At 46.4% G+C, this 27,594-nt stretch overlaps 2 protein-coding genes across 8 annotated transcripts in view; one reads left to right on the forward strand and one right to left on the reverse strand.

Annotated features, from left to right (window-relative positions):
• The first annotated feature begins 899 nt into the window (after positions 1–899).
• LOC311158532 (mitotic-spindle organizing protein 2B-like) lies at positions 900–8,623 on the forward strand. Of its 2 annotated transcripts, XM_084213986.1 has the most exons (3): positions 900–1,060; positions 1,149–1,291; positions 8,359–8,623. In XM_084213986.1, the coding sequence occupies exons 1-3, from the start codon at positions 915–917 to the stop codon at positions 8,517–8,519; spliced, it is 450 nt and encodes a 149-aa protein (XP_084070112.1). In that variant the 5' UTR covers positions 900–914; the 3' UTR covers positions 8,520–8,623. The 2 variants fall into 2 exon arrangements, with proteins under 2 accessions (XP_084070112.1, XP_084070111.1); XM_084213985.1 differs by lacking the exon at positions 8,359–8,623 and having other exon boundaries at positions 1,149–6,777.
• Positions 8,624–21,359: 12,736 nt separating this feature from the next.
• The window catches only part of RAB8B (RAB8B, member RAS oncogene family), a 29,113-nt gene continuing 22,878 nt past the window's right edge, over positions 21,360–27,594 (reverse strand). Inside the window, exons 9-10 of one of the 6 annotated variants that reach the window (XM_084214015.1) lie at positions 25,283–25,355; positions 21,360–21,497 (exon numbers count right to left, since the gene is read on the reverse strand). In XM_084214015.1, coding sequence (XP_084070141.1) covers positions 25,306–25,355 — 50 coding nt within the window. In that variant the 3' untranslated portion in view covers positions 21,360–21,497; positions 25,283–25,305. Of the gene's footprint in view, positions 21,536–23,285; positions 25,356–25,542; positions 27,578–27,594 lie in introns of those variants that run through there. The other 5 variants (XM_084214016.1, XM_084214014.1, XM_084214013.1 and 2 more) reach the window with 5 other exon arrangements.

A 27,594-nucleotide genomic window follows, 5' to 3' on the forward strand; every position in this document is an offset into this window, starting at 1 on the left:
GCTGGGCTGGTCCTGCTTGGGGCCATAAAGAGCAGGATCCTTCTTTTATCATCATCCATGTCATTCCTGTCTTAGCATCTGCAGTGTCTGTCTGTCAGCAGGGCCATGGGGGCACGAGGTCGGGTCACCTTCTGACAGACTCACAGGTTGCTTGGGGTGTGGAGTGGGAGCATCTGTCTGCTGTGGCGTGGTGTGGGGGCGGGATGGGGTCTGTCACGGCAGTGCCGGGGGACGCAGTGACCCCTCTGCTCTCTATTAGCAGCGCAGTTCCGGGGCCTGTGTGTGCTGGGCCGGGCAGCGGCGATGAACCATCCCTCCCTGGTGACAACAGCTCATTTCCATTTAGATAGAGGAATCTCAATCCCAGTCTGCCAGCGCTTCGCCACGGTGCGACTCAAGACCCCAGTTTCTCGTCTTCTTCCCATGCAGCCCCAGATACTCTCTGGGCTCGGGGGCTGCAGCGCGTTCGGCGGAGCTGCCGCCGGGCCCGGGGCACAGCTGGGGCGAGAACGCGGCCTCGGGGCGGCCCCGCGGGTCCCCACAGCACCTCCGCCCCCGGAACTGCCGCACGGCCCTCGGCGCGCTCAGCGGCCCCGCTGGCTCCGGCCTGCTCGGGAGCGGAGGCGCCCGCGGGGAGGCCCCGAGGGCGGAGGGCAGCGGGGCGGGTACGAGACACTGCACGGCGGACACCGCACAGCGGGCACTGCACAGAGCACACCGCACACCCTCACACCGCACACCCTCACCCCGCACACCGCACACAGTCCCTACGCGGGCGCTGCGGCCGTGCCTGGCAGGAGCCCGCGGCTGGAGCGCCACCTGCCGGCCGCGCCGGGAGCAGCAGGGCGGGGGCGGGGCCGCTGAGGGGCGGGGCCTGGTGTGAGGCGCCCGGGCGGGGGCGGGGCCGCGCAGCCATGTCGGAGGGGCCGGCGGGAATGGCGGCACCGGCGGCGATGGCGGAGACGCGGCTGCGGCGAAAGCAGCTGCTGAGCGCGGAGGAAGCAGAGTTGTTCGAGCTGGCGCAGGCGGCGGGCAGCGGGTTGGACCCGGAGGTGTTCCGGTGAGCGGTGAGGGCGCCCCCGCGGGAGCCGCCGGTGACGCCGGAGCCCCCTCTGACGAGTGCTGCCGGTGCCGGTGTCCCCCCGCAGGGTGCTGCTGGACCTGCTGCGCATGAACGTGGCGCCGCTCGCCGTGTTCCAGGTGCTGAAGTCGATGTGCGCCGGACAGCGGCTCCCGCCGGCAGCCGAGAGCGGCCCCGCCGCGCCGCCGCCGATCCCCGCCGACAGCCGAGGTACGCGGCGGGCGGGGGCGGAGCGGGGCGGGCGGGGCCCTTCCCCGGGGAGTTCCCGGGCAGAGCCCCCCGAGCACGGCCGGAGCCCGCCGGCCCCTGGGCCCGCGCTGAGGCCGCCGCGGCCCGGAGCGCGCCTGGCGCTGCCCCGCGCCCGGGCCGCCGCGGGAAGGGGCCCGCGGGCCGCTCGGCCGAGCCCCGGGGGCGGCTCGGCCCGAGGGGCCCGCTCCGTGTGAGCCCCGGCCCGAGCCCCCTTTGTCTTAATGTTCGTGGGTTTTGGGGAGAGGTTGCCGCAGAACTTGTGCTGCGTTTTGTAGCCTCCTGGCTCTGCTCGCCAAGCCCTTAACAGGGAAAAAAACCCACTTTCATCTGCGATATTATTCAGTACTGCTTTGTTTGTATATAACTCAAAAAAAGTTTTAAGTTTCCGGGCAATGAGGAATCCCCGGAAAAGGAGGAAAGCCGTGTTGCTTCCTTTACTCTATCCCCCTATGCGTGGTGGCTTCTAACACGCATCCAGCGGTTTCCATCCTCGAGAGATGGTATTTGTGTGGGAAGATGAAGTAGAAGGCTGTCAGCTAAAGTAGTTACTGCTTTTGAATGCATTTATCTGTCCTTAATACTCTAATGTCCATGGACAGTAACAGCCATAGCCCTGAACTTGTGCCATATATATATATATGTATAATTTTATTTTATTCCTAATCAGTTCTAATAAACTTTCTATTTACTCCCTGAAGTGACTTTTGGCTCACCAACTCTGTGGATTTCTTCCAAAAGGTTTAAAAATAAGTAACTAAAATAAGTCTGCTGTCACTAAATCTGTATTCACAGTGGAAAAGTTCATTTCTTTTCTGGTGTTGTTTGTGGTAAATATTTGTGGTATTTGACTTTCAGTGGCCAGTTTGGCCAATTGCTGCCTTATTTCCCGAGGTTAAAATATGTCCTTGGTGCAAGTTACTGCACTGGAATTGCTGAAACAGGAAGATTGTGCCCATCAAGCCACAGTTTTGCTGCAGATGTGGTCAAACATTAAGTGCTAAGCTTGGATTTGCCCTCTTTGCAAGCTGTTGCTTGGTAATGGTGATGCAGAGGCACTTGGGCCTCCTCTTTCTTGTCGCATTCATCCCTGACCAAATTGCAATGGACAGCACTTCTGTACCTTGTCAGAAGGCTTGGTTTTCCCAGCTGTGTCAGGTTGGTTGTTTTCTGTAAGCTTGTGTTAAATTAGAGCCTTAACTGACTTTGAATGAAAGCTTCTCTCTTTAGTTTCTGCCAGCCCAGGTGACATTGCTGTCACACAGCACCCACTGACATCAGCTAATTTCTTTGTGAATAAAATTGTCACTGAACAGCTAATGCTCAGAAAGTGCTTTAGGCAGAATTGAAGCTTAGCAGGGGCTTATCACAACTTTAGGCCTGTGTTTTCATTTCTGTGAGTATAGGAAGTGCTGGTAAGATCCTGTTAGGATGAAGGATGTATTTTGTCCAGCCCTCCTTGTAAGGATCACAGAATCAGAGAATGGTTTGGGTTGGAAGGGACCTTAAAGCTCATCTCATTCCACTCCCATGGTCAGGGACACCTTCCACTATCCCAGATTGCTCCAAGCTCCATCCAGCCTGGCCTTGGACACTTCCAGGGATGGGGCAGCCGCAGCTCCTCTGGGCAGTCTGTGCCAGGGCCCCACAACCCTCATAGAGAAGAATTTCTTTCCAATGCCTGATCTAAACTTACCATCCTTCAACTTGAAAAAGAATCACTTCTCTTTCACTGAGCTTTCTCATTCTGGGCACAGTCCAAGTGCATCCTTCAGGAGTTGGGTAAGTGTCGATGGGGTGTCTGGGGGTGGCCTCTGGGCTGGGTCTGTTCTGCAGGACTGTTGGGTTTGCCTTGCCTTGCCCCCTTTCCCTGTAGGAGCTGCTGTAAGGAGGGGAATATAAGTGCTGCCTGCTGTTGGCTCTGCAATCTCTTGTTGGAAGATGCTGCTTCCATTTAAGAAGAGGATGGTGCAGCTTCCATACAGGACCAGGCATTTGCTAGGGGAGATGCCTCTTCTGCATTGCTGGGACTTGTTTGTGTGGGTACAGCCCAAGCTCTGGGCTTGTGATAAGGACAGCAATTGTCCTGTGCCAGCTTCTCCAGCTGCTTGGTGCCTTTCAGCTCAGCCCCACACTCTCTGCCCTGTCAGGAGGCAGACAAGTGGCTCAAGGAATCCTGGTCCCACCCAAACCTGCTCTGTTCCAGTTGTATCAGGAATGAGACCTGGCTGAGGCTTCCCAGCACATCATGGTGCAGGAGGCTTTAAAAACCAGCTAAAATAAGGCTGATGCAGCAGTTCTGATCAGCACTATTGGTGCTGGGGGATGCCCTGTAGTTATTTCAGCTTTTCTGCTGATGAAGCATGAGGGAGTCTGAAATTAGTAGCTCTGTATTTTCCCACAGAGCACAGCCATGGCCTTCTGTGCTGGCTGGTAACTGCCTGCAAATTGTTCTGTGTGGGTATTGCAGCATCCATCTGGCATATTTAGCTGGATGCAACTTAATTCAAGATACATTCAAAATGGTCCCTCAGCATTTCATTTGGGAGGGAAAGTGCTGGATTGAAACAGAAAGAATTTCCCAGGTGTCCTTTCTGTGTGTGTGAGGGGAAGGGTTAAGGACAGTGATGAGTTTGGCCTAGACTAGACATATGTGTAATTAAGTAATCCATTTTCTCACATATTTCTGTGCTTTCTGTTTCCATCAGCAAACCCTCAAGTCCCTGCTGGTTCCCCTGCAGTTTTCTACCTCTCTATACACATGCATATGTCAATGCCCTGCTCTTTTTTAGGCTGATGAATAGTTTTTGATGCTTCTCTCACTCTTGGCACTCCAACCTTTTTTTTCACATTCCCCATTTCCCCAGAGAGTGGCTTCCCATAAAATTACTTCCTGAAGCTTTGCCCCAGCTAATTTCTCTTCTGCATGTGTTGGTAACATGAGCTTGCTTTTCAAAACCTGTCTCCTTTGTGGGGCTGTCACTTGGTGTGTGGATTTTAGGGCTGCAAGTAGTTAATTGGCACAGGAAGAAAGGAGTTGTGCATAGCAGGGGTCAGAATGCTCTCCTGCCCAGGGAAACTCTCACAAAATCCAGTGCCTGCTGGAAAAAACACAGCCCATCACCAGCCATGGGCTCTGTCAGAGGTTCTCGTGGTGAGTTTTTATGGTCTGTGTGGAAAAATATGCTGTGGATGATCACAAGTCCTTTCCTGACCCTGCATTTTTAACTACTTAATTCCTGTGTAAATACTTAGATACAGTCAAGGCCTCATAACTGTAAGTGTGGCTGTTCAGTTGTTTCATAAATATTCCTCAGTGTATAACACAGCTTGTTGCTGACTTTGTCCTTCTTATGTATTCTGCTTGCCATTTTTGTGGGTTTTTATCCTTCCCTGTTTATCCCTTTTTCTCACTTGTTTCTTTCCCTTTGTGCAGTCTGTCTTTAGCTGTGAGCAGCCTTTTGGAGTGGCGACTGTCAGCGCTCTTGGGTGCTGCTGGCTGGCCATGCCAGCTGCTTTGCATTACTCTTCCACTCAGCCTTGAGTTATCTCAGAGTTCAACTTGATGTGGGATTTGTAGTGTAGACTTCTGTATTAAGGAGATAAGGATAATGCTGACAAAGAGAATTCTGTGTAAGGCTCTAATGTGGCAGAGGGAATCCCCTTGGATATGCAAAGGATTTATCTTACATTTATTTAATCTGGGACTTATACATCATACAGTGAATTTTCCTGTGGGTCACACTGGCTATTATGCTTTAATTGTCAATTAAATATCCCCATGGGGTCTGAGTGGTGGTGATGTGTGCCTTGCACCTGAAAATGTTCCCAGAGAGTTGGTGGTCTGCATGTCTTCTCTGAAAAAAATTGGTAGAATGAGCTGTTGGTGACTTATATAGGACTAATTAAAGGACTTAGGGAATCCTGATCATGGTTTTCTTACTTAGTTACTCATGCTCAAGTTTTTTCCAGCCCTCCATCAATACCACTCCAGTGATTGGATTTCCTGCAGTCACTGAGGAGCAGTTAGGTTGCCTTCTGGATCTTACCCTGCAACTCTCACTCCCCCCAGCTTTTCCTACCACAAACAATAAAGTTTAAACCTTTTGGATGAGAGGCCTTGACTCGTGTTTTGTCTAATGATGGGCATGGTAAATGCATGGGACAAGTGCACAGAGCATTCCTGATGTGAAGTTGTTGCTGTTCCTCTCCCTTCCCCCAGGCTCACATTCCAAAATAAATATTTTTTCTGTATTGTAGGCAACCAGCTAGCTTCAATTTATAGACCTCTATTATCTTCTGGTACAGAAATTATCATTATGTCAGTTATTTTAGAACTGACAAAAAAATTCTCAGCTGTACTGTGCTTTCTGGGATGGCTGAAATTGCCTTGGTTAAAAGTTCCTGTACCTTTCCTCTCCCAGGAGGTATTAATAAATGTTGAACCTCTCAAAATACAGGTGATAGGTAGTGAAGTAGTCTTTTCTACTTCAGCAGAAACAGCAGACAAACAGCTTTTACTTGTACTTCCTTATCCCAGGAATAAATTGCAAAAAGTCTAGGCTGGAATACTCACAACCTGCTGTGGCTCTAGTCCCAGAAGAATGGGTGGCCATGGAGGTCTCTCACCTGTTATGCTTTTCCTGCAGGAGGTTTGCAGGGCTACCTGAGGCTCTGAGCTTTCCTCTCCGCTGAGCATTGAGCTAAATGCTGCACTGGCACCATTTTTTCAATATGTCTTTTCAGGCTGATTATCAAGCTTTTTTTTTTGCTTTTTTTTTTTTTTTTTTTTTTCTTTTCCTCTTTTTCATGCTCTGCAAGGCAAGACCTGATAGAAGAAAAAGGATTTAGAGGAATACTGTAAATGCCAGATTTGTTGTGTGGTTTTGTTGCACTGTAATGAGATATGAGTTTGAATTATAACACTGAGTGACAATTCATTTTTTCCCCCACCCTGCCAAAGAAACACTCAAAAAATCAGACTCAAGAGAGCTCTCAGAGAAAAGTGAGGGACACTGCATGGGTGTAACATGGGAGAATGAGTGAATGGCTTTTGTGGGTGCCTACCATCTGTCCATTGTCAAACCATGACAGTCACTAAGGAAAATATCAATGAAATCCTTTTGTTCCTCTGTAGTACTTGAATTACAGAGAGTTTATGCTCATTGAGCTGCTTTTGTGTTTTGTGGTAATTGAATCTGTTATCTCTGGTAGTGTAACTGAGAGAAGCACAAACCATGTCTGTCCCTGCACACTTCAGAAGCTGTCCTTGTCTGGTACATGGGTCTGCACAGGCTGCTTCCCAAAGTACTCTGGGTATTTTTGCAGTTTAACTGGTTTGTTTTACTGTGATTCCAAGGCTAGGGGGATGGAGGGTGTGTGCTGTGAGCCCAGCTTCTCTTCAGTCAAATGACTCTTTCTTCCCAAGTTGTTTTGGCCAGAACATGGAGGGCCCGACTCCAGGAGTGCTTTAGGGTACCAGTGCGTGTGTGCACACAGCTGGAGTTGTAGGTGGGTTCAGGACCTGCCCTCTCAGCAGACAGATGCATGTGAGAAGGGGGAGGACGTTGGGGACATGTCCAGGATTGCTAAAAGCATCATGGTGAATAATGCTTTTATTTCTCCTGCCACTTTTCTCTCAAATACTGTGAGATCACATCTTACCTTTGCACAGTGTGTTTGTTTTCATCAACAGCACTTGCTTTAGTGAAGCTGCTTAAGGTGCCTGAGCTACAGCACAGCTGGCAAGGCTGGTTGGCTGACCTGGGATGGTGGCTGCTGGCACAAAACTGCCCTGCTTGACAAGAAGAGAGTTCACCAAGAGCACCTGACTTGGCTGGGATAAGTGAATGGATTTTTGTGCCACCCAAATTTTCTGATTAATAATGGCCTTCTGCTCCTACTTGGAAGTTCTTAGGTTGTCTTTCTGGTGCATCAAGGTGTTAGCTGGTAGTATTGATGTGAGTCCTGCTCCCAGACAGCTGCTCCAAGGAGACAGGATGGTCTGGTGAGTAACTGTGGACTGTCCATAGCACAGATGACACCCAAGATCATGTCCATGGAGACTCTAGAGTGTAGAGCAGCTGTTGATATTGTGCAGGTTGCACTGTGAATGATTGCCAAAATGTCACTCTTCATTTTAATTGCATGCATGTAACTACAGCCCACTGTATTCCTGTTTTGTTTCCTCATTGCTATTACTCATTTTTATGATGCTTCATGGAGGTTGCCATCTTTAATAAATGCTGTACATCACGTTCCTTTTATTCTCTTTCCTAAAGTGAGTCCTACTTCTTGCCTGAGGGAGTGGCAGGAAAAGTCAGTGTCCCTCATCCCCTCCTGACATTTGTGTCAGCAGCAGTGAGTCTGTCACTCTCTCCTCTGACAGGATCCTGTTGCCCCTTGCCTCCCTCAGTTTCTACCTTTATACCCACTGCTGCTCCCTGCTCTCACTCTGCCTCTTAGAGCCTGTCAGTTGTGCCTCCAGGAGGGGAACTCTCACCTCCTGAACTCAGTAAGAACATCTGAAATCCTGTGTAGAAGTCTTGAGTTCTTGAGAACCCCAAAAAATGATAGGCAATCCAGATCTGCTCATTGAGTGGCAGAAGTGATATGGAGAGAAGTGTGTGTGATCTGATGATGTGCAGCAGTCTCAGACCCTGGTGGACACTGGCACATCCTTTCACTTATCCCAGCTCAAGGTGTTGGAAACTCCTGGTGTTCCAGCAGTGCTGTTTGCTATGCTGCTGTTCCTGTGTGCAGTGACTGGAACAAAGTGGCTGGTTACTTTGTAGATTAAACCTCATGAAAATTAAAAATGCTGCTACTGTAACTTCTTTGGGTTTAGTGGCACTGGGATCTGTTGGGCTGAATTCACCAATTTGCTTTCTGCACTGGATGCCAAAGATGTTTGTGAGATCTACTGGAATTTTGCCTCCTGCATGATTCCTGAGGGAACGCTTGTGGCTAGCTGCTGTGTGGTGATGCTTGGGCTGGGATGTGAAAACTCATGGCTGTATTTGTTTATTCAGGGAGGAATAAAAGCAGCTCTGCTGTCGGTGGGTCACAGATTCTGGCCGAAAGAAGCAGCCGGGAAGGATCTGCCCAGAGGATGCCCCGGCAGCCGAGCGCGAGCCGCGTGCAGAAGGCAGGAACCTCTGGGAAGAGCAGTGGGGGAGCCAACAGTACCTAAAAAAGGCCTTGGAAAGGTGGATTTGGATGCCTCACATTAATTGTAAATTGTGCTTGTGTTAAAGCTGCTTGTGTTGTATGTATTAAACTAAAATCACGATTTGTAATACAGGGAACAGAGCTGTTGGTTCTTATTTCCAAAACTTCCTTTGGCCGTGCATGCTGCTTGGAAATGTTCCTGCATTTGGCTTGCCCTGTTTCCCCATGTGCCTATTTACAGCACTCCAGCTCTATCTGAAACCAGATTGAGCTCTCCCAAACATAATCCCACTTCAGTCCTCCCAGTGTGCTGATGTGATTATTCATTTACAGAGCATTACAGCCCCCTTTGCCTCAGGAGCCAGGTCAAACAAGGAGGTTGTGTCAGAAAGGGAGGGAACAGCTCCATCACTTAGGGCAAGACACATACAAGTACCTAAAACAGGGGAGTAGGTTTCCTGGATCTCAGGTGTTACCAGGCATGGTTCCAGAGGGTCTCTAGGCACTAGGGTGCCTCCTAATAGCTCTGGGAGCTCAGGGGCTGCTGATGAATTCCATGTCCCTAATTAGGAGAAAGTGCCTCCGTTCTATGGGCGTTAGATGGTGATTCCTAAACTCACGATCTCCCTCTCACAGACCTGCTTCAACAGGTGCTAAAATGAGATTTGCAAGGTCTGGGTTTCTACTACTCTGATCAAATAACAACGTGTAGCTGCTCCCCTTGGTAAAACTGAGGTGGTGGAGTTCAGAGGCCTGAGGGCAGGTAGGCCAGGCACAAGTTATGATCACAATGCTGGGCATCAGGAGAGCAGACTTTGGCCTCTCCTGCTTGATACAGTGCCATGGGATCAAGCCCTGGAGGGAAGTGGCACACAAGGAGGAAGGTTGATACTCTAGAATATCAATACTCAAGAGTGGTCCTGAGAACCCAAAGCTGCATCCCATGCCTGAGCTCCAGCTACAGCCCTGACACCCCTTCTTGGAGCCACTTTCCTGGCCCCTGTCACCCCCCACCCCGTGTTCAACCCCTGTTGTACCCTCAGCCTTGTTCTCTCTGGGCTCTGCAGGGCTGGAGGTGCTCCTGGGAGCTGCAGTGAGCTGGTGCTTGGCTGGGGTGCAGCACCTTGGGGCAGGGACTGCCCTCTGTGGCAGTTCAGCTCCATATCCTGGGGGCTGTAGATCCACTGAAGTTGCCAGGGACACTGGAAGGGAAAGGGCAGGATGTGGGGTGTTTGAGGGGTGTTAGGGTCAGCCAGGGCTGCAGGGAATCTTCCTACCCCATGAGACAGCATTAGGTTATGTGGTTAAGAGCTTATCTCCTGTAATAAAGACAAGCAGGGGGAGGTGGAGTAGCCCTGGGAACCTCCACAGTGCCAGGGATTCCCTGTCCCAGTTGCTCCCAGGCTCTTGTTGGGCTCAGAGGTGGCTCCCAGCCAGAGGGTGAATGGGGCCACTCTGCAGGTCACATCTGGTCCCTCACTAGGGGCAAAGGTCACCGTGTGGGATAAAAGAAAGAGCAATTTCAGATTGTGACTTAGGGGATGTGGGGAAAAGGAGGGGCCAAGGTGGTTTTGGAGAGCCATAAATGTGGGAAAATAGAGGGATAAAGATATGATGGCCTGGGTGGCATTTAATGCCCATCTGCCAGTCTGGGATTACAGACACAACCTGTGCCTCCTGGGGTTACACACTGAGCCTTGCTGGTGGCTGAAAGTGGGGGACATGGACATTTGTCACACTTAGGGTCCTCAGGCAGGACACTGATGCACTTCCTGTGCAAACCTGGTTTCTGACAATTCACCATTTAAATGGGCAATGTTGACTGTAGCATTGCCAAGGAGGCTCATAAAATCCACAGATAATTTTATGAGATTTGCCTTATAAAGCAGTTAAAGCAGATAAGCAAATCAAACTAATTAAAGCTCTGTCAATATTTGCACAGAGATGTGTGATGTCAAGTGGAATTTGTACTACCTGAGTGACTTCAGAATTCTCAAGATTTTAGGAGGGTAACACAGAATGTGCAAACACTCACCCAATAAACTGAGGGCTCTCAATCTCACAGAGTGACCTTGGGCAGCATCCTGGCACAGGGGGAAGACCCCAACAGTCCTTCTCTCAGGACAGCTGACTCCACTGCCCTGCCTGCCCACCAAGGCTCCATCTGTACCCCAGCTGGTATCAGATGGCCACAATAAACCTTGCTGGTCGAGGTCTGACCTTCAGCCCCTCCACAGCAGCAGCAGGTGCAGTGGTCAGTGCTGCACACCTGAATCCAGCCGTGGCACAGCTGAGGTCAGTGCCAGGTCTGAGGGCTGCTGGAGATGATGCACCTGCCATGAGCACCCTGTGCAGTTTATCCTTAACTGGAATGAACACCTCCAAAAGGAGGAGTAGGGAAAAGAGGGGGAGAGCCTAGAAGCTCTCCCGGTGGACCATCCTCCAGGGCTGAGCAGCACAGGGAGGATCTCTGTTTTCCTACAGACTATTTCCCTGCACCATCATTGCCAACAAAGGGAGGACCAAACGGGAAGAAAAAAAATCGATACTCGGGAAAAAGCTGGGATGGCCCGTACGGGGATCGAACCCGCGACCTTGGCGTTATTAGCACCACGCTCTAACCGACTGAGCTAACCGGCCCCGCTGAGGGCGCCGCCGCGCTGCCACCTGGTGGCCTGGGAACGGCTCCACCTCCCGGGAAAAGGGAGCAAAAATGTTCTAGCAGAGGATGGTTTCGATCCATCGACCTCTGGGTTATGGGCCCAGCACGCTTCCGCTGCGCCACTCTGCTTTCTAATTTCTCTGTCTTCCATAAGTGGATATTGTCACCTGTAATTCCACTGTGTCCAGCAACCCCAGTAGTATCAATAACCTGCACAGGGTGACAGGAGCCCCAAAACGGGCGACAACGAATTAACACACTGTGATGCCCCTCTTGCTGTTAGAGCTTTCACCTCCTCCCGGGAACCACAGGCTAAGTCCCTGTGGCTGCCAGTCTGGTCACAGAGAGCAACAGGCACAACTTTCCCAGGCATTGTCCTTGGGAAGGCTGAGAGAAGATCAGAGAAAAGAATGAGAAACGATTCTTATCTTCACTGTCTGCACCTGTTGTTGTGAACATGTGGAATGTGTTATGGAGGTTTGTTTACCAAAGAGTGGTTTCTTGATTGGCCACTGGTGATGGTGTTTTACTTAAAGGGCCAAGTAGGTCAAACTGTATCAGACTGTCTGTAAGGGTCATGAGTTTCTTAATAAGTGTAGTATAATAAAGTGATTGATCAGCCTTCTGGAATCATGGAGTCAATGCTAATTATTACCACATCAGGGAAGTCCTGCTACAACAAGTCTGCCCTGTGCTGCTGAAAGCAGAACAGAGACAAAACTCATCTGGTATCTTCTGCTTTTTGGCTTGCCTGGTAGGAGTCACCATTCACCTGTGGTATACAATCACCCATCCATCAGATTTTAGGAAACCAGGCAAGCCTCTTATGGGGAGCATATAAGAAGCCAGGTGGGTGGGTTTTTGCAGAAGTTTCTCACAAATTCAGGAGCATGGTTTCCCAAACTGCTGTCAGTGGGAGATATAAATATTTTGGAAAAAAATCTAGATGAGATTTATAAAGCCTGGGACTGGGGCTACTTAGCCCATCACACACCTTGTGTCTGCCTTGGACAGCACAAGGTGTGTGATGGTAGCAGGACTCAGGTGCAAAAGAAGTGCTGTCAGCACTGTGATGTGATTCATTCTGACGAGAAGCTGAGGATGTCACCCATGTGCTTACCCTTGCTCTAGTTCTGCATTTCTATAAGTACAACTGGTTGTTCTAGTTTTTACTCTGTCAAAATAAAACAACGAACACCTGCAGTTCCTTTTCATATCGAGATGATTTTGGGGTTTTTTTGCAATATCTGTGAACCATTGCTCCATCATCCTCCTCTGAGCCTCCAGAGTTCCTGGCCTCTGCTTTCTCTTCAGAGGATTCCTGCAGTGTGTGGGGCGTGTATGTGCATGCCTGGGTGTGGGTGGAAGGGTTTTGATTGGCCATACAGATATATTCCCTAAAGCATCTGGCTGGCAGTTCACAGGACAAAAGTGCATAGGCTAATTAAGAATTATTAGTATTCAAATCTTCATGCTCTGCCTGAGCATGCAGAAATGCAGTTATGATAGCCAAAGTTGAGATGGAATTGAATCTGGTCAGGGATGTCAAACAAGCAAGGAGTGTTTCTGTAAGTATCCAGTGACAAAAGGCACACACAACCCATTGATGAGTGAGCTGGAGAACTTGATGATGCAGGGCATGGAAGAGGTTGATACACTGAATGACTCCTTTGCCTTGCAAACCAAGCCTCAGGAATCCCAGGCCTGAGAGATGAGAGGGACTCTGGGGTAAGGATGGTGCACCCTTGGTGAAAAAGTATCAGGTCAGGGAATTACAGACATACATAGCTTATAGAATCAAAGAAGCATGGAATGGTTTGGGTTGGAAGGGGCCTTAAAGGTTATCTCATTCCAAACCCCCTGTCCACAAACCTGCCCATGAACCCATGAGTGCTGACAGTACATGCTGATGTCATTGTCAGGCCATTTTCAATATTTTGAATGATCATGGTGACTGAGAGAGATGCCTGAGGACTAAAACAAGGCAAAAGAGTCCTGTCTTTGAAAAGGGTGAGAGCCCCAGAGAGCTACAGGCTGGTCAGCCTCACCTTGGTCCTAGGAAAGTGAGGGAATATCTAAGTTGCAAGCAGCCCCAATAAGAACAGCAGCCCTACATTGGGTTGGTGACATAGGGTGCCGGAGACATGCAGTCATGATTGTTAACCAGGTCGTTCCAAATGAAATTCCTACATGTACCACAGTTTGTATTCAAGAAAGAGTCCTACATGTGAAATTACTGTGTGTTATGAACACAGACATTGTCTGTACCAGCATCCCCTCTGAAGGGGAATGACAAAACATTTGTTATTTGTCAAAGCTGGCCCTGCAGAGATGGAAAAGGTGGAGGATGGAGAGCAATTTCACCCCAATGTTACACCAAGACATTTTATAAAGAACAGGCCTTCTCCCAGTATTCCCCCAAATTGCATAATTGCCCTCATGCAGTGCAGTTCATGCCTTGGTGCCCACCTGGGCACTGTCAGTTTTCATCATCACCGTGCCCCAGCAGCATGCTTCTCTTGCCAGGTGCATTCAGCTGCAGCAGCAACCCTGAAAATCCCTCTCAGCCTGTACCAACAGAGCCACCGCAGCAGGAAAAGCAAACTGGTGAAAGTAGAGCGTCCTCCACGGCCCCAAGGGCTGATGCTGGATGAACCCTTTAAGTCACCCTCATCTGCATCCCTGGAAAGGGTACTGCGGGTGAGAAGAAACCTGTCCATCAAAACAGAGTGTGTCATGGCCGGGAACAGAGGACCAGATTAGAAGCTGGGGTTTGTCATCCAGGGTTAGAGAGGCACAGCACGGCTCGTGGCCTCTGGGCCACTATGAATTCAGGAGCAGGTGAGACAACAAAATGCAATTGCGTTGGCCGGGAATCGAACCCGGGTCAACTGCTTGGAAGGCAGCTATGCTCACCACTATACCACCAACGCCGCTGTGAGTAAAGGTGGGGCCTGCTCCTACAGGTGACATTCCACCTGGCTCCAGCAGACACCAGTTCCTTTTGTTTCTATGGGCACTGCTACAGGCTGCCGCAGAGATGGGTGATCCTGCGGGGAAGATGTTGGCTGGAAAACTCAAACTGGGCCAGACACCCACTAGAGAACATCAGCAGCAGGGAGTGCCCAGGCTTGGAGCAGGACCCTGGACAGATCAGGATTGAGCTGCAGGCACAGACTGCACAGACCTACGGTGTGTGTCTGGGAGAGATGGATCTGGGTGTCCAGCACCAATCTCCAGTCCTGAACAGCCAGAGAAGAAGAAAAGGATCAGACAGCCTCCCTTGTTTATATGGGTGCTGGTGGTGCTTTAGGGGATGCTGGTGACAGCATCACTCCCCACACACATTGTGCCAGTGTAGGTGCATTTGTGGGTCCATACCTGCGCTCCACCTTCTGTGAATGAGAAGCATAGAAAATAAGATGAGAATTCTTCCAGGACAAAATTAACCCTGGGACATGGCTTTGCAAATGCTACTGTTGGCAAAGCAGACTCAACTTGGGGAAATTATTGTTTAGCCAATCAAAAAAGGTTCACATAGTGAGTAAAAAGAAAAACCCAAACAAACATTAAACACAACCTTTTCTTCCTCTTATCCAGGATCAGTTTGTCTGCTTCACTCAACATTCTTGTAACCAAAGCAGCATGGCATTATGAATTGTCTCCTGCTCTTCTCTTTCTTTCCTCCTCCCTCTGTCTGGCATTGCCTACCCTCTCTGTGTTATGTTGTCATGGAGGCCACAAGCTGCTGATAGCTCAGAAGTCTGACATGGAGATGGAACCATCTGTGTGCAACACATGGCAGCACCTTTTCTCTTCCCACAGAGACCACCCTGAGGCATTCCACGTCACCTCCAGTCCCAACACCCAGCCCCCACTAGCCAGTATAGTGTCCCTTGGCAATACCCTGATCGTGGATCCCCCTATAAATGGTCACAGCAGCAAACAGATTAGGAGGTTCCAGGTCTTGGAGTCAATCACAAGCTGGGGAAGCTGGGGACTGAGCAACCTGCAGGGAATTGAGGAAGACCTGTGTGCCCATGATACACAGGGCCTGGTGGGGGACGCTGTGCCTTGTCCCTACCATAGCCATGGGGGGGAACACCTGCTCCAAGTCCTTGGGGGTGCAGGTGACAGTGATGTCATGGCTGCTCCCGGGGTGACTCCCTGGGGAAGGAGTTCAGCAGGGATTCGTTACCCACATGCTGCAGCTCCCTGTGCCAGGTGACACTGAGCCCCACTGCAAAGCTTTCTCGGGGAGACAGCCAGGGCCATGCCACCTCCTGAGCTCTCTGCAAAGCTCAGCTTTGACAGCCTCAAAGCCCAAAACCCAGTGCTAGGCAGTTTGCCTCTCACATTTCTGTCTAGAACTGACCCAGAAATGTCTGATTTGTACATGTGAGAAGGAAGGTGCATAGTCCCAGGGCACTGTGTGCACTTTAGAGGCTGCTAGGAAAAGAGGGTAATTTAGTAAAGCCTTTTGTCTTGACACTTCCTTCTCTGACAGATACAGATGCTTCAATTAGGCAACAATGAAGGTGTTTGAAAGTGATTGTGTTGTGAAAATCAGGTTTCACAGGGAAGAGGGAAGGTCAGCAAATGCTTTGTCTCCTGGCACATTTCTCAGTCTGAACTACAGCTGGAAATGCTTCGCTTTAGCGATGGACCCTGCCACCTTGAGAGAATGTGATGATGCTATATTTATAGTTGAGAAGGCAAGTGCAAATCACTAATGTGTTTTGTTTAACTTAGAGACAAAGAGAGGATGAAGGCTAGCACTGGCTTTTTGTTGTTGGACCTTTTCTTTGTAAATACCTGCTGGACTTTTTCAAGGGGTTTGTGATGTGCAAGAGTGAGAGAGTAAGATGGTACATAGAGCTTGAGGGAAAGCACACATCTCTACAGGGCGGGATGCAGTTCAGTGGGTGTGAGTTACATGTTCAGCAGCTGATCACACAAGAACACATTCTAAAAGAAAGATGCTGTGCTGGAATTGCCTTTTCTTTTGTAACCTATGAGCTGTGCACAGCTATCAATGAAACAATTCCTCTTCTTTCACCGGTACATGCAGGATCACATTCTGTCAGTCACCAAGAGCCAGGATCCATGGTAGAGCTCTTGCACAAACTGCTCCCACACGAATGGGGCTGGGCCAGAAAAGTGCTTGGTTTTTTCCTGGGCACTGTCAGTGCTCATGAAAACAACCACACGATGGTGATGTCGACTCACAAAGGAAAGAAATGCACCAAGCCCAGCTCGAAACCAGCAGAGCGCAGAGCCAAGTGACAAACGTCTCTCAAATCATCCACGTCAGGATGACAAGGTTTCGCTGATCTTCCACCTCAAAGTGCAAACCAAAGTGCACCACATTTAAAAGACAACACTAACTCCTTTGCCCTAACAAATCTTTTCACTCTCACAGAGTCTGGCCACAAGCTTGAAAACGTCTTTCAAAAACAGAGCTCACAAAGAAGTCAGCTGAGAAAGCTCTTGCTGCCTACAACTTCAGCTGCACCCATCAAACTACCAGCACACATCCTGCTATCAGCACTTCCCTTCTCAGCTCTAGGTACCATTATAATCCTTCTGTCTCACAGAGTCAGGATCCAAATGGAACAGCACCAGGGACTGCTCACACACTAAAACTACCAGGACAAAAAGCTCAGTGGTTTGGCATTTCCATTCCCACTTGACAGCTCGACAGATCTAACCCAGAGAGCTGCCTATTGGGAAAGGCCTGTATACTCAGTAAGAGTACCCAATGTGTGCCTCAGAACTTGCTTTCTCTGCCAAAGAGAGGAACTACAAGCCCACCTCAAAAGAAATGGCATCTCCTCCCCCAAAATACAAAACATCTGGGGACTGACCCCATACAAAAGGTGACAGAACAGCATCACTGGGCATTACTTCCCTGGGGCACTAGATCAGCTGCACACCAAGCCTCAGGGTAGCTGCTTACCTTGTTTGAAAGGTGTGTGCTAGGAGAATTTCAAAAAGGCCACCTCTGAGATGTGGATACCACATGCTAAATTGAATCTATCCATTCCAAATTGAATCTATCTATTCCAAAGACGGATACCAACTCAATCACTGTACAAATTGAGGCAAGTGCTTCCACACCAAATATGCCAGGACAGAAAGTGGTTACCTCCCTTGACCTCCACTAGGCAGCTTCTTACCTACACCTCCAACAGTGGGGCTAAGTGTTTTTCCTTCCCTTGAAAACACATGGCCATCCTCATTCAGGAGCTAACCAAGCAAAGCTTGCATACCAGTTCCAGTAATGCAAGGTCCAACATTTGCTCCTACACAGAAGGGGCCAGTGCACAGTTAAAGCCAGGAAGGGGTCCTGCAAAAAGGGATGATGATCCTGAAATATCTCCAAAGAATCCCTTGGGAGAATGTTGAGGTGGTTTGCACATTCTCCCAGAGGTAACTAAGGACAATCCCTGCCTGGGAGTTTGGGCATTACTGGATTTGTGGCCAACATGCCTATCGCTCTTACCTCCAAACTGGTCAGGGATGCATTGTGTAGGGTATGTTAGACTGTTGCTCTTTCTGCTGTCACAGCTTCAGGGAAATCAGTTAGGAATCAAGATATATGATGATCTAATTAGAGAAAAGCAGTCACTTGATGCAGCCCTGGCTGGAAGGAGCACCCAACAGTAGGGAAAAGATGAATGGCCACCTGAGTGAATTGTACGACACCACAGAGCAGCCACATGGAGTCCTAATGAATAATATGAGGTGCCAGAAAACCCATTTATAATTTAAATCAGATAATTAGGTTACAAGCTGTCTTTTGAAATAATAACCAAACAGCCAGCTACAGCCCTTGACCATTTTGCTGACCAACCCACTCAGATGAGGAATGCAATATTTCAACATCAGATGGTAGTAGATTATCTATTAGCAGAAGAAGGGGGAGTGTGTGGCAAATTAAATGACTCAAAGTGCCATTTGCAAATAAATGACAGTGGAAAAGTGGTAAAACAAATGGCAAAGGGAATAAGAAACTTAGCTCATGTACCAGTCCAAACATGGAAAGGATGGAAATGGGACATGTTTTTCATGTTGGGTTAAAGGATTGGCTTTTTTTTTCCCTCTTATGTGCAGTAGCAACTCTCACCTTTTACCGTGTATTGTCCCTTGCTTAGAGCAATGTATTCAGAATGTGATCAAAGGGGTGCAGGTAGTAGCCATGCCTACAGATCCATAAATGGCTACAAAAGAACAGAAAATGATGTCCCTGCAAATAATTGCAAAACCAAAAAGGCCCCAGGAACAGAAAGTTAAGTTAGTGGTAAATAAGGTTTGTAAATTATTGAGAAAATAAGAAGAGGAGGGATTGAAAGGAAAGAGCAGGAGGTGTCTTTACAAACAAACTGTGGGCCTTATGGCAGATCAGGCCAGATACAGGGAGGTGAAAGAAGCAATGGGGGAACCATAAATTCCATAGGAATTCCACTAATTGACACACAGTTACTCACTTAAGACTGTGCAAAATCTCTGGATTTAGAGAAAAAGAACAGAGACACAAGGAAGAAGAAAAATGAGGTGGAGGCAGGGTATCCATTAGAAGGAGGTTTTAGGTATTAGGCTTTTTGGGGAGTCTGTAGCTCTCAAGTACCTCAGCCAGTGGGGATAGAGGGAGGGAAAATGTGGCCAGGAAATCAGGACTAAAAGGAGGCTGCATCCCCTAAAAATTATGAAAGACCCCATGGGGAATGCCCCATGACCTCTTCACATCACTGACTCACATTAGCTGCAGATACTTAAAGACCCTCAAACAAGTCTACATTTAAAATGTGTATTTTTGTCAAGTCTGATCTCATTGTTAGATCAGTAAAACACGTAAGCAAACACAAAACTGGAAGTTGATGACAGTTTAAAAGATCCGAACTTTAAAATTTTGTACATTTTCATTAATATATTAGTTTGACTGACTCAAAACATCTATACTGCATAGTCTCAGGAAAAAAAAAACCCAATCGTTTTAAAAAAAGAACTCAGAAGACCAATTGTTTTCTTTTAAAAACACAACCATCAACTGTTACTAAAAAGAAAATGCAAGACAGTTTCTGATTCAAGGGAAGGGAAATGGCACCATCTAGTGACTCACACATGAGAAAGTCAGAAAAGCTGTCGCTTCTTTTACTTCCTCTAAACACCATACAGTCAAGTTTGGAAACAATAGCAAAAGTAAATGTAAAAATAAGCATGAATGCTAGAACACCTAGTATGGAACAAGGAATTGAAAGTCAAGTGTTATACTCAAGGATTATTTCTCTACCAAACTAGGTACTTATGGTCTTTAGTATGTTAAAACATCTTGGAGGCACATACAATATAAATTTAATAGTTACATACTATTGACCCAAGTATCTTTCCAGGAACAACAAATGGTTTTTAAGCAATATCAAAAATAGCTAAAAAGAGGCCTCTATCAGTTAGTAACACACACAGCTGTCAAAACATATTCATAAGAATTGAGCCACTTTGGCTGCATCTCATTTTTCACTGATAAATTCAAATAGCAGCCCCTTCTTTTCAATTGATAAGCACACCTCATATTTGCACAGGCACCATGACCCTGTGCATTTATGTTCACTGGTTCACTCTTCCAGCAGATTGCCTAAAGGCTGCCAGCACAGAACATTTCTAAGCCACCTTTACAGAACTAAACTGCTTCTGTACAGTTTGCATAGGTCTTATGAAATATCCCAGGAATTCATCCACTAGAAAAATATAGACAAAAGCAAAATATTTATAAGTGTTATATTATTATTCTCTATCATTTTGTTGAAGGAGTATATTGAACAAAACCTTAGTAACCTTTTTCTCAACCCGAGGTCATGTGCCCTCTGGACGACTATCGAGGAGGGCTTTTCCTTTAGGAATTGCTACACAAAAACTGAAAGACCGAAAGACGTGGCGCAGGCAATTTTTACTAGTTTCCTCTTTTGTTCTTTGCTTTCCATGTGTATTTAATAAATAACAAAGAACAGATCTCCAGCAAACCACACCACTCTAGATTCTTAGAGTGTCTTACCCTAGGAAGGGGAACACACTGAAATTACAGCCTCAGAGGGAAATGAAATAGAAATTAGTTTTAAATTCTCTTTCTTTCCAAAAGGCGGCCCTCCCTATGAGAGAAAGTTCAAGGGTTAACTGATAGAGTTAAATGTTTAAATGACAATTCCTAAGGAGGAGAGGCCGGGGCGGGCAGGAGGTGCCTTCGCCGTCTCGGAGCCATCCCCATCCCCATCCCCATCCCGGGCCTCCCCTCCTCGGAGAGTCCGTGCGGTCCCCCCGCCCTCTGCCCCGGCCGGGGCCGCCGCCCTCCGGCCCTGCCTGCCCCGGGGCGCCGCTGCCGCCGGCCCCGACCGCAGCCACGCCCGCCCCACGCTGCCAGGGGGGCGCGGGCGGCCCGAGAGCTCCATCAGCGGGGCGGGAAGGGCCTCACCGCCGGTCCCCTCACGGATGGACACGGGGATCTCACCGCCGGTCCCCTCACGGGATAGGCAGGGCGGCCTCACCGCCGGCCCCCTCACGGGATGGGCACGGGGGTCTCACCGTCGGTCCCCTCACGGGATGGGCACGGGGGTCTCACCGTCGGTCCCCTCACGGATGGAGACGGGGGTCTCACCGCCGGTCCCTTCACGGGATGGGCAGGGCGGCCTCACGGCCGGTCCCCTCACGGGATGGACACGATGGCCTCACCGCCGGTCCCCTCACGGATGGACACGGGGATCTCACCGCCGGTCCCCTCACGGGATAGGCAGGGCGGTCTCACCGCCAGTCCCCTCACGGGACGGGCAGGGCGGTCTCCCCACCGGTCCCCTCACCGGGACAGGCAGCGAGGTCTCGCCGCCGGTCCCCTCAGCGAGGCGGGCCGGGGTCTCGCCGCTCCTACGCGGGAGACAAGGAAGGGGAAGGGCTCCGGCCCTGCCTCGGGCAGCACCGGGCTTGTCCCTGCCCTCCCTTGAAGCAGACGAAGGCCGGGTAAGGCGGCCCTGTCTGCCTAAACAGCACAACTCAGTTTATTAATCAAGACCTGGTTTTAAAGGCCGGTCCCCCCTCAGAGCTGGCACAAGGAGCTGCTCAGCCATTTCCTAACTTCATGTACATCTACCAGTGCTATTCAGGAAAATGACATATAAACAGTACATAAGACAGGTGTGGTTGCCTTTTGCCTGTGTTTTATTGGTTCAGAGCACAAGTGTGAGGGTTACAAAGTCATTGCAGTTTGGGTGAGGAAGCTCAGAAGAAGCATTCGGCAGCATTAAGACAGGGACGGAAGTTGTTCAGCCTTGTTGAAGAAATTCTGTCCTTCATCTACAATACAGACCAGAGCTAGTTAGTTCCTATGTTGCCTGGAGGGGAAAAAAAGAAAAAAAAAAAGGAAAAAAAAAAAAAAAAAAAGAAAAATGAAAAAAAGTAAGTAAAAGTAGCAGTACAGATTTGCAAACAGCATAAAAATAAATTAAACATTCACCTATTCTTTAAAAAAAAAGTTCTATAATTTGCACTTTACTTGTGGTGAGTTGGGTAAGTGGAGTCTGCACTTTTCCACTGCATACAGAAACAAGCCTGCGGGTGAGGCAGCACTGAAAGAGAGGATGCAGCGGGGAAGGGCGTCAGCCCTGGGCCCTGCCAGCTCCTGTCCCAAAGGAAGTGTCTCAGGAGCATCATCCTTCACGCTGTTCTACAGAGGTGTTAAACCACGGCAGAAAGGTCACTGGGCACAATGGCAGCATTTCCCTGAGAAACCCCCAGTGCCAACAGGAGGCCCTGGGACAGAGCTGTGTGTCACCCATGCCTCTGGACGGGTGGCAGAGGCAGGAAAGGTCCCGAGTGCAGTAAGGCACCTCAGCCACCTACTCAAGGAAGGCATTTAAGGTTAACTAGGGTGAAATCCTCAAGACTTAGTGGATATTCACAGAGTTCTTGGTCACTCTGGAGGCAGTGCAGCGTATTCAGTAGTGCAGTTTAAGTTACACACACGTTCCATCATTCATTATACCTGTTAATTCCTCAGATGGGAAAATGCTCACACCCTGCTCATAACTTACAACTTTATTTCCCAAATTGAACTAACAATAAGTACCAGCTATGTGTTCAGAACTCGTGCAGCTTTTCTTCACACCAGCAGCTTCTTGCTGATGTGCTCTGCTGAAGACAGTAATAAATTTTTGAAGCAACTACAACACATACAAGAGCACAACTTTCAGTATGTTTTGCATTCCATACCATGCCCTTTCTTTAGATCTCCAGATGGTGAGATAAAAGCTTCATTTATGTATCTCATCTCTTGAAGATTAGAATCTTTCTAAAGAAAAACTATTTAGAAATCTTTTTATATTGATGACTTTGGTATAGTTCAAGACTTCTTAAGAGACGCTGGTCAACCAAGTTGGAAAAATAATAACTTATGAAAAGAATTATTTTCCACATTATAAAAAGAGGATCCATTCTACATGTGTACCAACAACTTGCCTCTGATCTACAAGTGGGCAGTATTTGTATCATAATTGCTAATCTGCAACCAAAAATAGATCCAGACTGAAGCTGTAATAAATCACCATTTTTATGTAGTGTAGGTATGTCTGCTATTTCCTTTTAACAATGCAGATTGCAAATGTACTTAAAATGCCACTAACCACTGTGAGGACTTCAGGACTGCTGAGCATCTAAGCCCAATTCAGATCTAGGGGATATGTAAGATAACGCTTGAACACACAGAAAACACACTTTAGAAGCTATCTATCATCCCTGAGTTTCCCACTTATTTCTTAGGATGTCTCAACTATTAACTTGCTTTTGTCTTGGGTAAATAAAACCCTTCTTTCCTTAGGTTTGCTAATTTTTGTACCACTTGCAAGCTACTGCCAAATTACAATCCTTTGGAAGGCAGAAACTATTGCAAATTTAACAGCTAACAAGTATTTGCCAAATCCCTCAATTTGGGATTTGTTCCTCAGTTGAAGGACACTGGACCAACAATATTTGCTATATTGATGCAATATTTGTGCTCCAGGTTATTTCAGAGTCATACCTTTCAAATAATGCTGATTTAAAACAATAACAACAAAAAAGAGAATGTTAACAGCTCAAGTCAGTAGATGATTCTTAATCAAATTGGAAATTGTGTCTCATGTTACCTTTACAGGCATTGCTCAGAAGTTATAAATGTCTGGAAAAATGGTTTCCTAGGAAAATGAAGGTCATCAAACTAATATACTTAGATTTAAGCAATCACTACAGAAATAAAGGATTTTTATGGACAACTCTAAAAAACAGTGAAGTTTAGGAACAAGCAAAGACAGGCAAAAACCCTTTTGGCTCATCACTAGTTAAACTAAGCTTTACAGATACAACCCAGCAGGACACTTTTCCACAACAACTGTATCAAAAGTAGAGTGGAAATGCCAACTGTATAAAAACTACGTGGAATATTTCATACAAAATACTCCAAAATGCTTTTCATTACGTAACTTTTATTTGAGACACACATTGTAAAAAAGTTCACATGAAATAATAAAACTATTGGACTATGAAGGTTTTCTTAGGAGCTGGGTTTGGTTTTTTTATCTATATACATCAATACACATTTAATGATTAGGTTTACAAGTTAACCACATGACAAGTTCACTTTTATCTGCAGGAGCTTTTCACATTACACCTTTATACCAGAGGTAAAATGTGCTTAAACACACACAGCAGAACACTTCTATTTCAAAATTAAGCATTTTCTCAAGGACTATACTTTTTATTCTGAATTTAGTAGCTATATAGCATTAAAATAATGGTAATTGAAGTTTTATTTGCAAAAATGTTTGTAAGGCCATAGGAATGCACTGAAATAGTTATATCCACCAGAAACAAGAAAAATCAATGTATATCCTGCTTTTTTGGAAGAAAGAAATACAAGTTTTATTTATAAGAGTGAGAATGGTATAAGCAGTTCAATGAACAGAGGAGAAAAAAGACCTATTATTACCTACAGACCAATCCTTAGCAAGTTTAACATTGCAAAAATTCTGTTACATTAACAGGTAACCCAACAACAGATGCATTTTCACAAATAACACATTTATGCATTTTACATATTATTGATGGACTTTCAAATCATTATGCTTTCACAATATTTTAATGTGATATGTACATTCAAGACTTCTTTATTCACTTGTGAAAATGACCCACGTAATTCTCTTAACTTCAGCAGACTAGTATGAGAAAGCCACAATGGGAAATATTTTTCTGTAAAAAGAGCTACAGGTCTGAAAAGTCAATCAGCATTTTTGAGAGTGTACCCCAAAGAGAAAAGTGAGCTGCATTAAGTTTCATGAGTGGTTTAAGCTTTAGCAATATTAGAACTCCCAGATAAGTCAATAACACATTCTATATACACTCAACAAAAAATTCTTGTGCATGTTTTGCTGAGCGCAGACTGAAAGCTAAAATTGCAAAGCACTGAGACCAGTTTGTTTTTCATTTGGCTTTTTTTTTAAAAACCATTTAGAAAAGCATAGGTCAAGAGATAGTGCACAGGCATGGGGCTGAGGGAAAGTTCTCCTAAAATTCCAAAGCATAAGCAGCATTTTTGTTTTATTGAAATCCATAAAAAAATGTCTGCTTTCCTGAAAGGTTAATGGCAATTTCTGGAAGAAAACAGAAATATATTTGCTGCTAAGTGAATAATAAGTATATGACTTTCATTCTAATGGGCATTAACTAGTTGACTGAGGTATAGTTAAGAGTCCTTCAAAACTTAAGATTATATAGTCTTGAGCAAAGAAACAACAGAGACTGCACAAAACAATCATAGTGATATTAGAAAAGCCTGTAATACCCAGCATCTGATGCCTAGGCAGAACATACCATTATCATCACCCGCTTGGCTAGAGGAAACCAGAGCTAAAAATCCCAATAAAACATACAGCTGATTTGCATGCTAAGATACAGCACATTTTCCCACGTCTGACAGGGCAGACTGTACACAGAAAGGTCTCTACTGACCAAAAGTTAGCACACTGATAAAGTGCAGCCACTCAGCCATTTAATACTGCTGGAGAAGTGGGGTGGGGGCAAAGACATAAAGAAAGAAATCTGCATTTTACCTTATCCATAAGATCACATGAAATTAGAATTCTTCAGTTTCAGCAGATGACAACAAAATTGCATTAAATTCTTCTACAAATAGAAAAAGATGAACTGTACACGAACAATAGGCAAAGGGAAATATTTACTGCAGTACTTTCTCATGCATAAAGTGAATTTCCTATGGTCTTACCTCACATTTATGTACAGTTTAGCACAGCTAAATGTAAGAAAATAGCAAGTTCTTTTCTCCCTCCCACCCTCCCCCATACAGAGCAGATACCCCAATTCGCTGCTGCTTCAAGAAGCACTTCATAGACTCTACTACTTACAGGCTCTTTCAAAGGGAAGTTCATGGAGACTAATATTGAATGAACATTTAACCACACAGTGAAGACAGGAAAAACAATACAAAGCATTCTGTAAACAGTGCCAAACACAGAACATGTCAGTTTTGGTTTGCAGACAACCCCTGAGATAAAAATCAAAGTATTACGACACCAAGTAAGTCAGAGGTAAATTACTGAAAATAAACAACATTCATAATTGGTGTCACAACACTTTCTGTATAGAAGCACTTTTTTTAACCATACAGAAAACATAACTGCTTTAGCCTGTCCAAGAAAAACATCAAGGGTAGACAACAGAGCAGTTAGGGTTGCTTTGTTTTTTCACTAAACCTTGTTGCCATGAAGGTTTCTCTGTTCTAGTGCAGCAACAGCAGTTTATGAGATCCACCATCTAATTACAAGAACTACTTCTATTAAACTATGTGTGGGGACAGGCTGATAACCACCTAAAACTTTATGGAACCAGCTACTAAGGATAAATCCTTTAAAATTAAAAGCTTTACATCTAATGCTATTGGCCTGTTTGTTTCAAACTATTTCAAACAGCCCCAGAGATGACAAATTCAGTACCTGACACAACAAAATGGTTCTCTGTGGTAACAACTAACTCACTGTTTACAACTCCAGACAACGAAGTGAAGCAAAAGCATGTCAGACATTTCCTTTGACAATGACAGAACACGCCCATCCCCTAACAGCAAACATGCTGGACACAAACTTGGAGTTAAAGCTTGCAATGGTCCACGTTTGGCACACCAACAGAACTAAAGCACCTGTTTTAATTGCTCATTGAGGAAATTTTTCAGAAGACAATAAAAAAGTAGTAGAACAAAGACTAGGTTTTACAATGCTCAGTTGAGTAAAAAAAGGCAACTATGTTTCACCTCTGCTTCTAACAGTCTAGGTCACTGTACCAGTTTTTGATGAAAAAACAACTGCTCGAGCAGACCAAAGACACACATTCAGCATCAACTGCAAACTAGGAGTACATTATAGCCCTAATGTGAGGCTTCCTTAGTGCCAATACTTACAGACATTAACAAACTATCTTTAGAATTAAGAGTAGAAATGGAAGTCACCTTTAGAAGCAGTCATTTCTGAACAAGTGAATCCACAAAGAGGTTACTCAAAACTCATGCATTCAGCTTCCACAAGCCACTTAAGTGATAGTGATGAGGCCAATTTGTGGTGACAATTTCAAATCCAGAGTGTGCTTCCTCATCAGAAACAAAAAAAGGAGCAGACAGTCTGAGCTAACAAAGGGAAGTTAGGTGAGGAAAGACACTGTGTTTATTCAAATAACTGAAAGGTGCATCTGTGAATCAGACAGTGACTGGCAATTCAGAACAAAACTTTGCTAAGTCTGGTAAAGAAAGAAAAGCATACTACATTCAGAATAGAAGCCACAGCTTCTGCATAAACAGATTTGTGCATCTAAGAGACAAAATCTGTACAAATTTGTTAAATGCCAATTGTTAACAGTAATTCTCATCACTAGAGCAACAACATCCATACTGCATGGCCACGAGTATACAGCATAGAAAATAATGGAAACGAGACTTAATTTTTCCCCTGGCTCTTCTGCTTGAAAATAAATTTGTTTAAAAAGAGAAATAGAACTGCGCACAAATCTGTTAAGAATCTTACTTACAAGTCAAACTGTGCAAATACAAATGTAAGATTGTGCTGTAACAGGCAGTAAGAGGCCAATATGGATGTGCAAAGTTAAAAGAAACATAGCAGCTTTTGCAACAGGCAATAAAACAGAAAGTAAAAAAGGAAAACAAGTTAAATCTTGCATTTGTGTCTCCACTTCATAGCTTCCATATCTGAGAAAGAAGAGCCTGACAGGTCAATAGGCTTAGTGAGCAAAATCCACTTGGTATTTGTGTATCGCAGTCTACGTTCAATGGAGCTCTCAGCAGCAGCTTGGTGGTATTATTTCTGAGGCTTTGTGACCCTGTGCTTTCAAAGAAGCAGAA

This window comes from Fringilla coelebs (genome assembly GCF_963513975.1).
Source record: "Fringilla coelebs genome assembly, chromosome: 12".
NCBI lineage: Eukaryota > Metazoa > Chordata > Aves > Passeriformes > Fringillidae > Fringilla > Fringilla coelebs.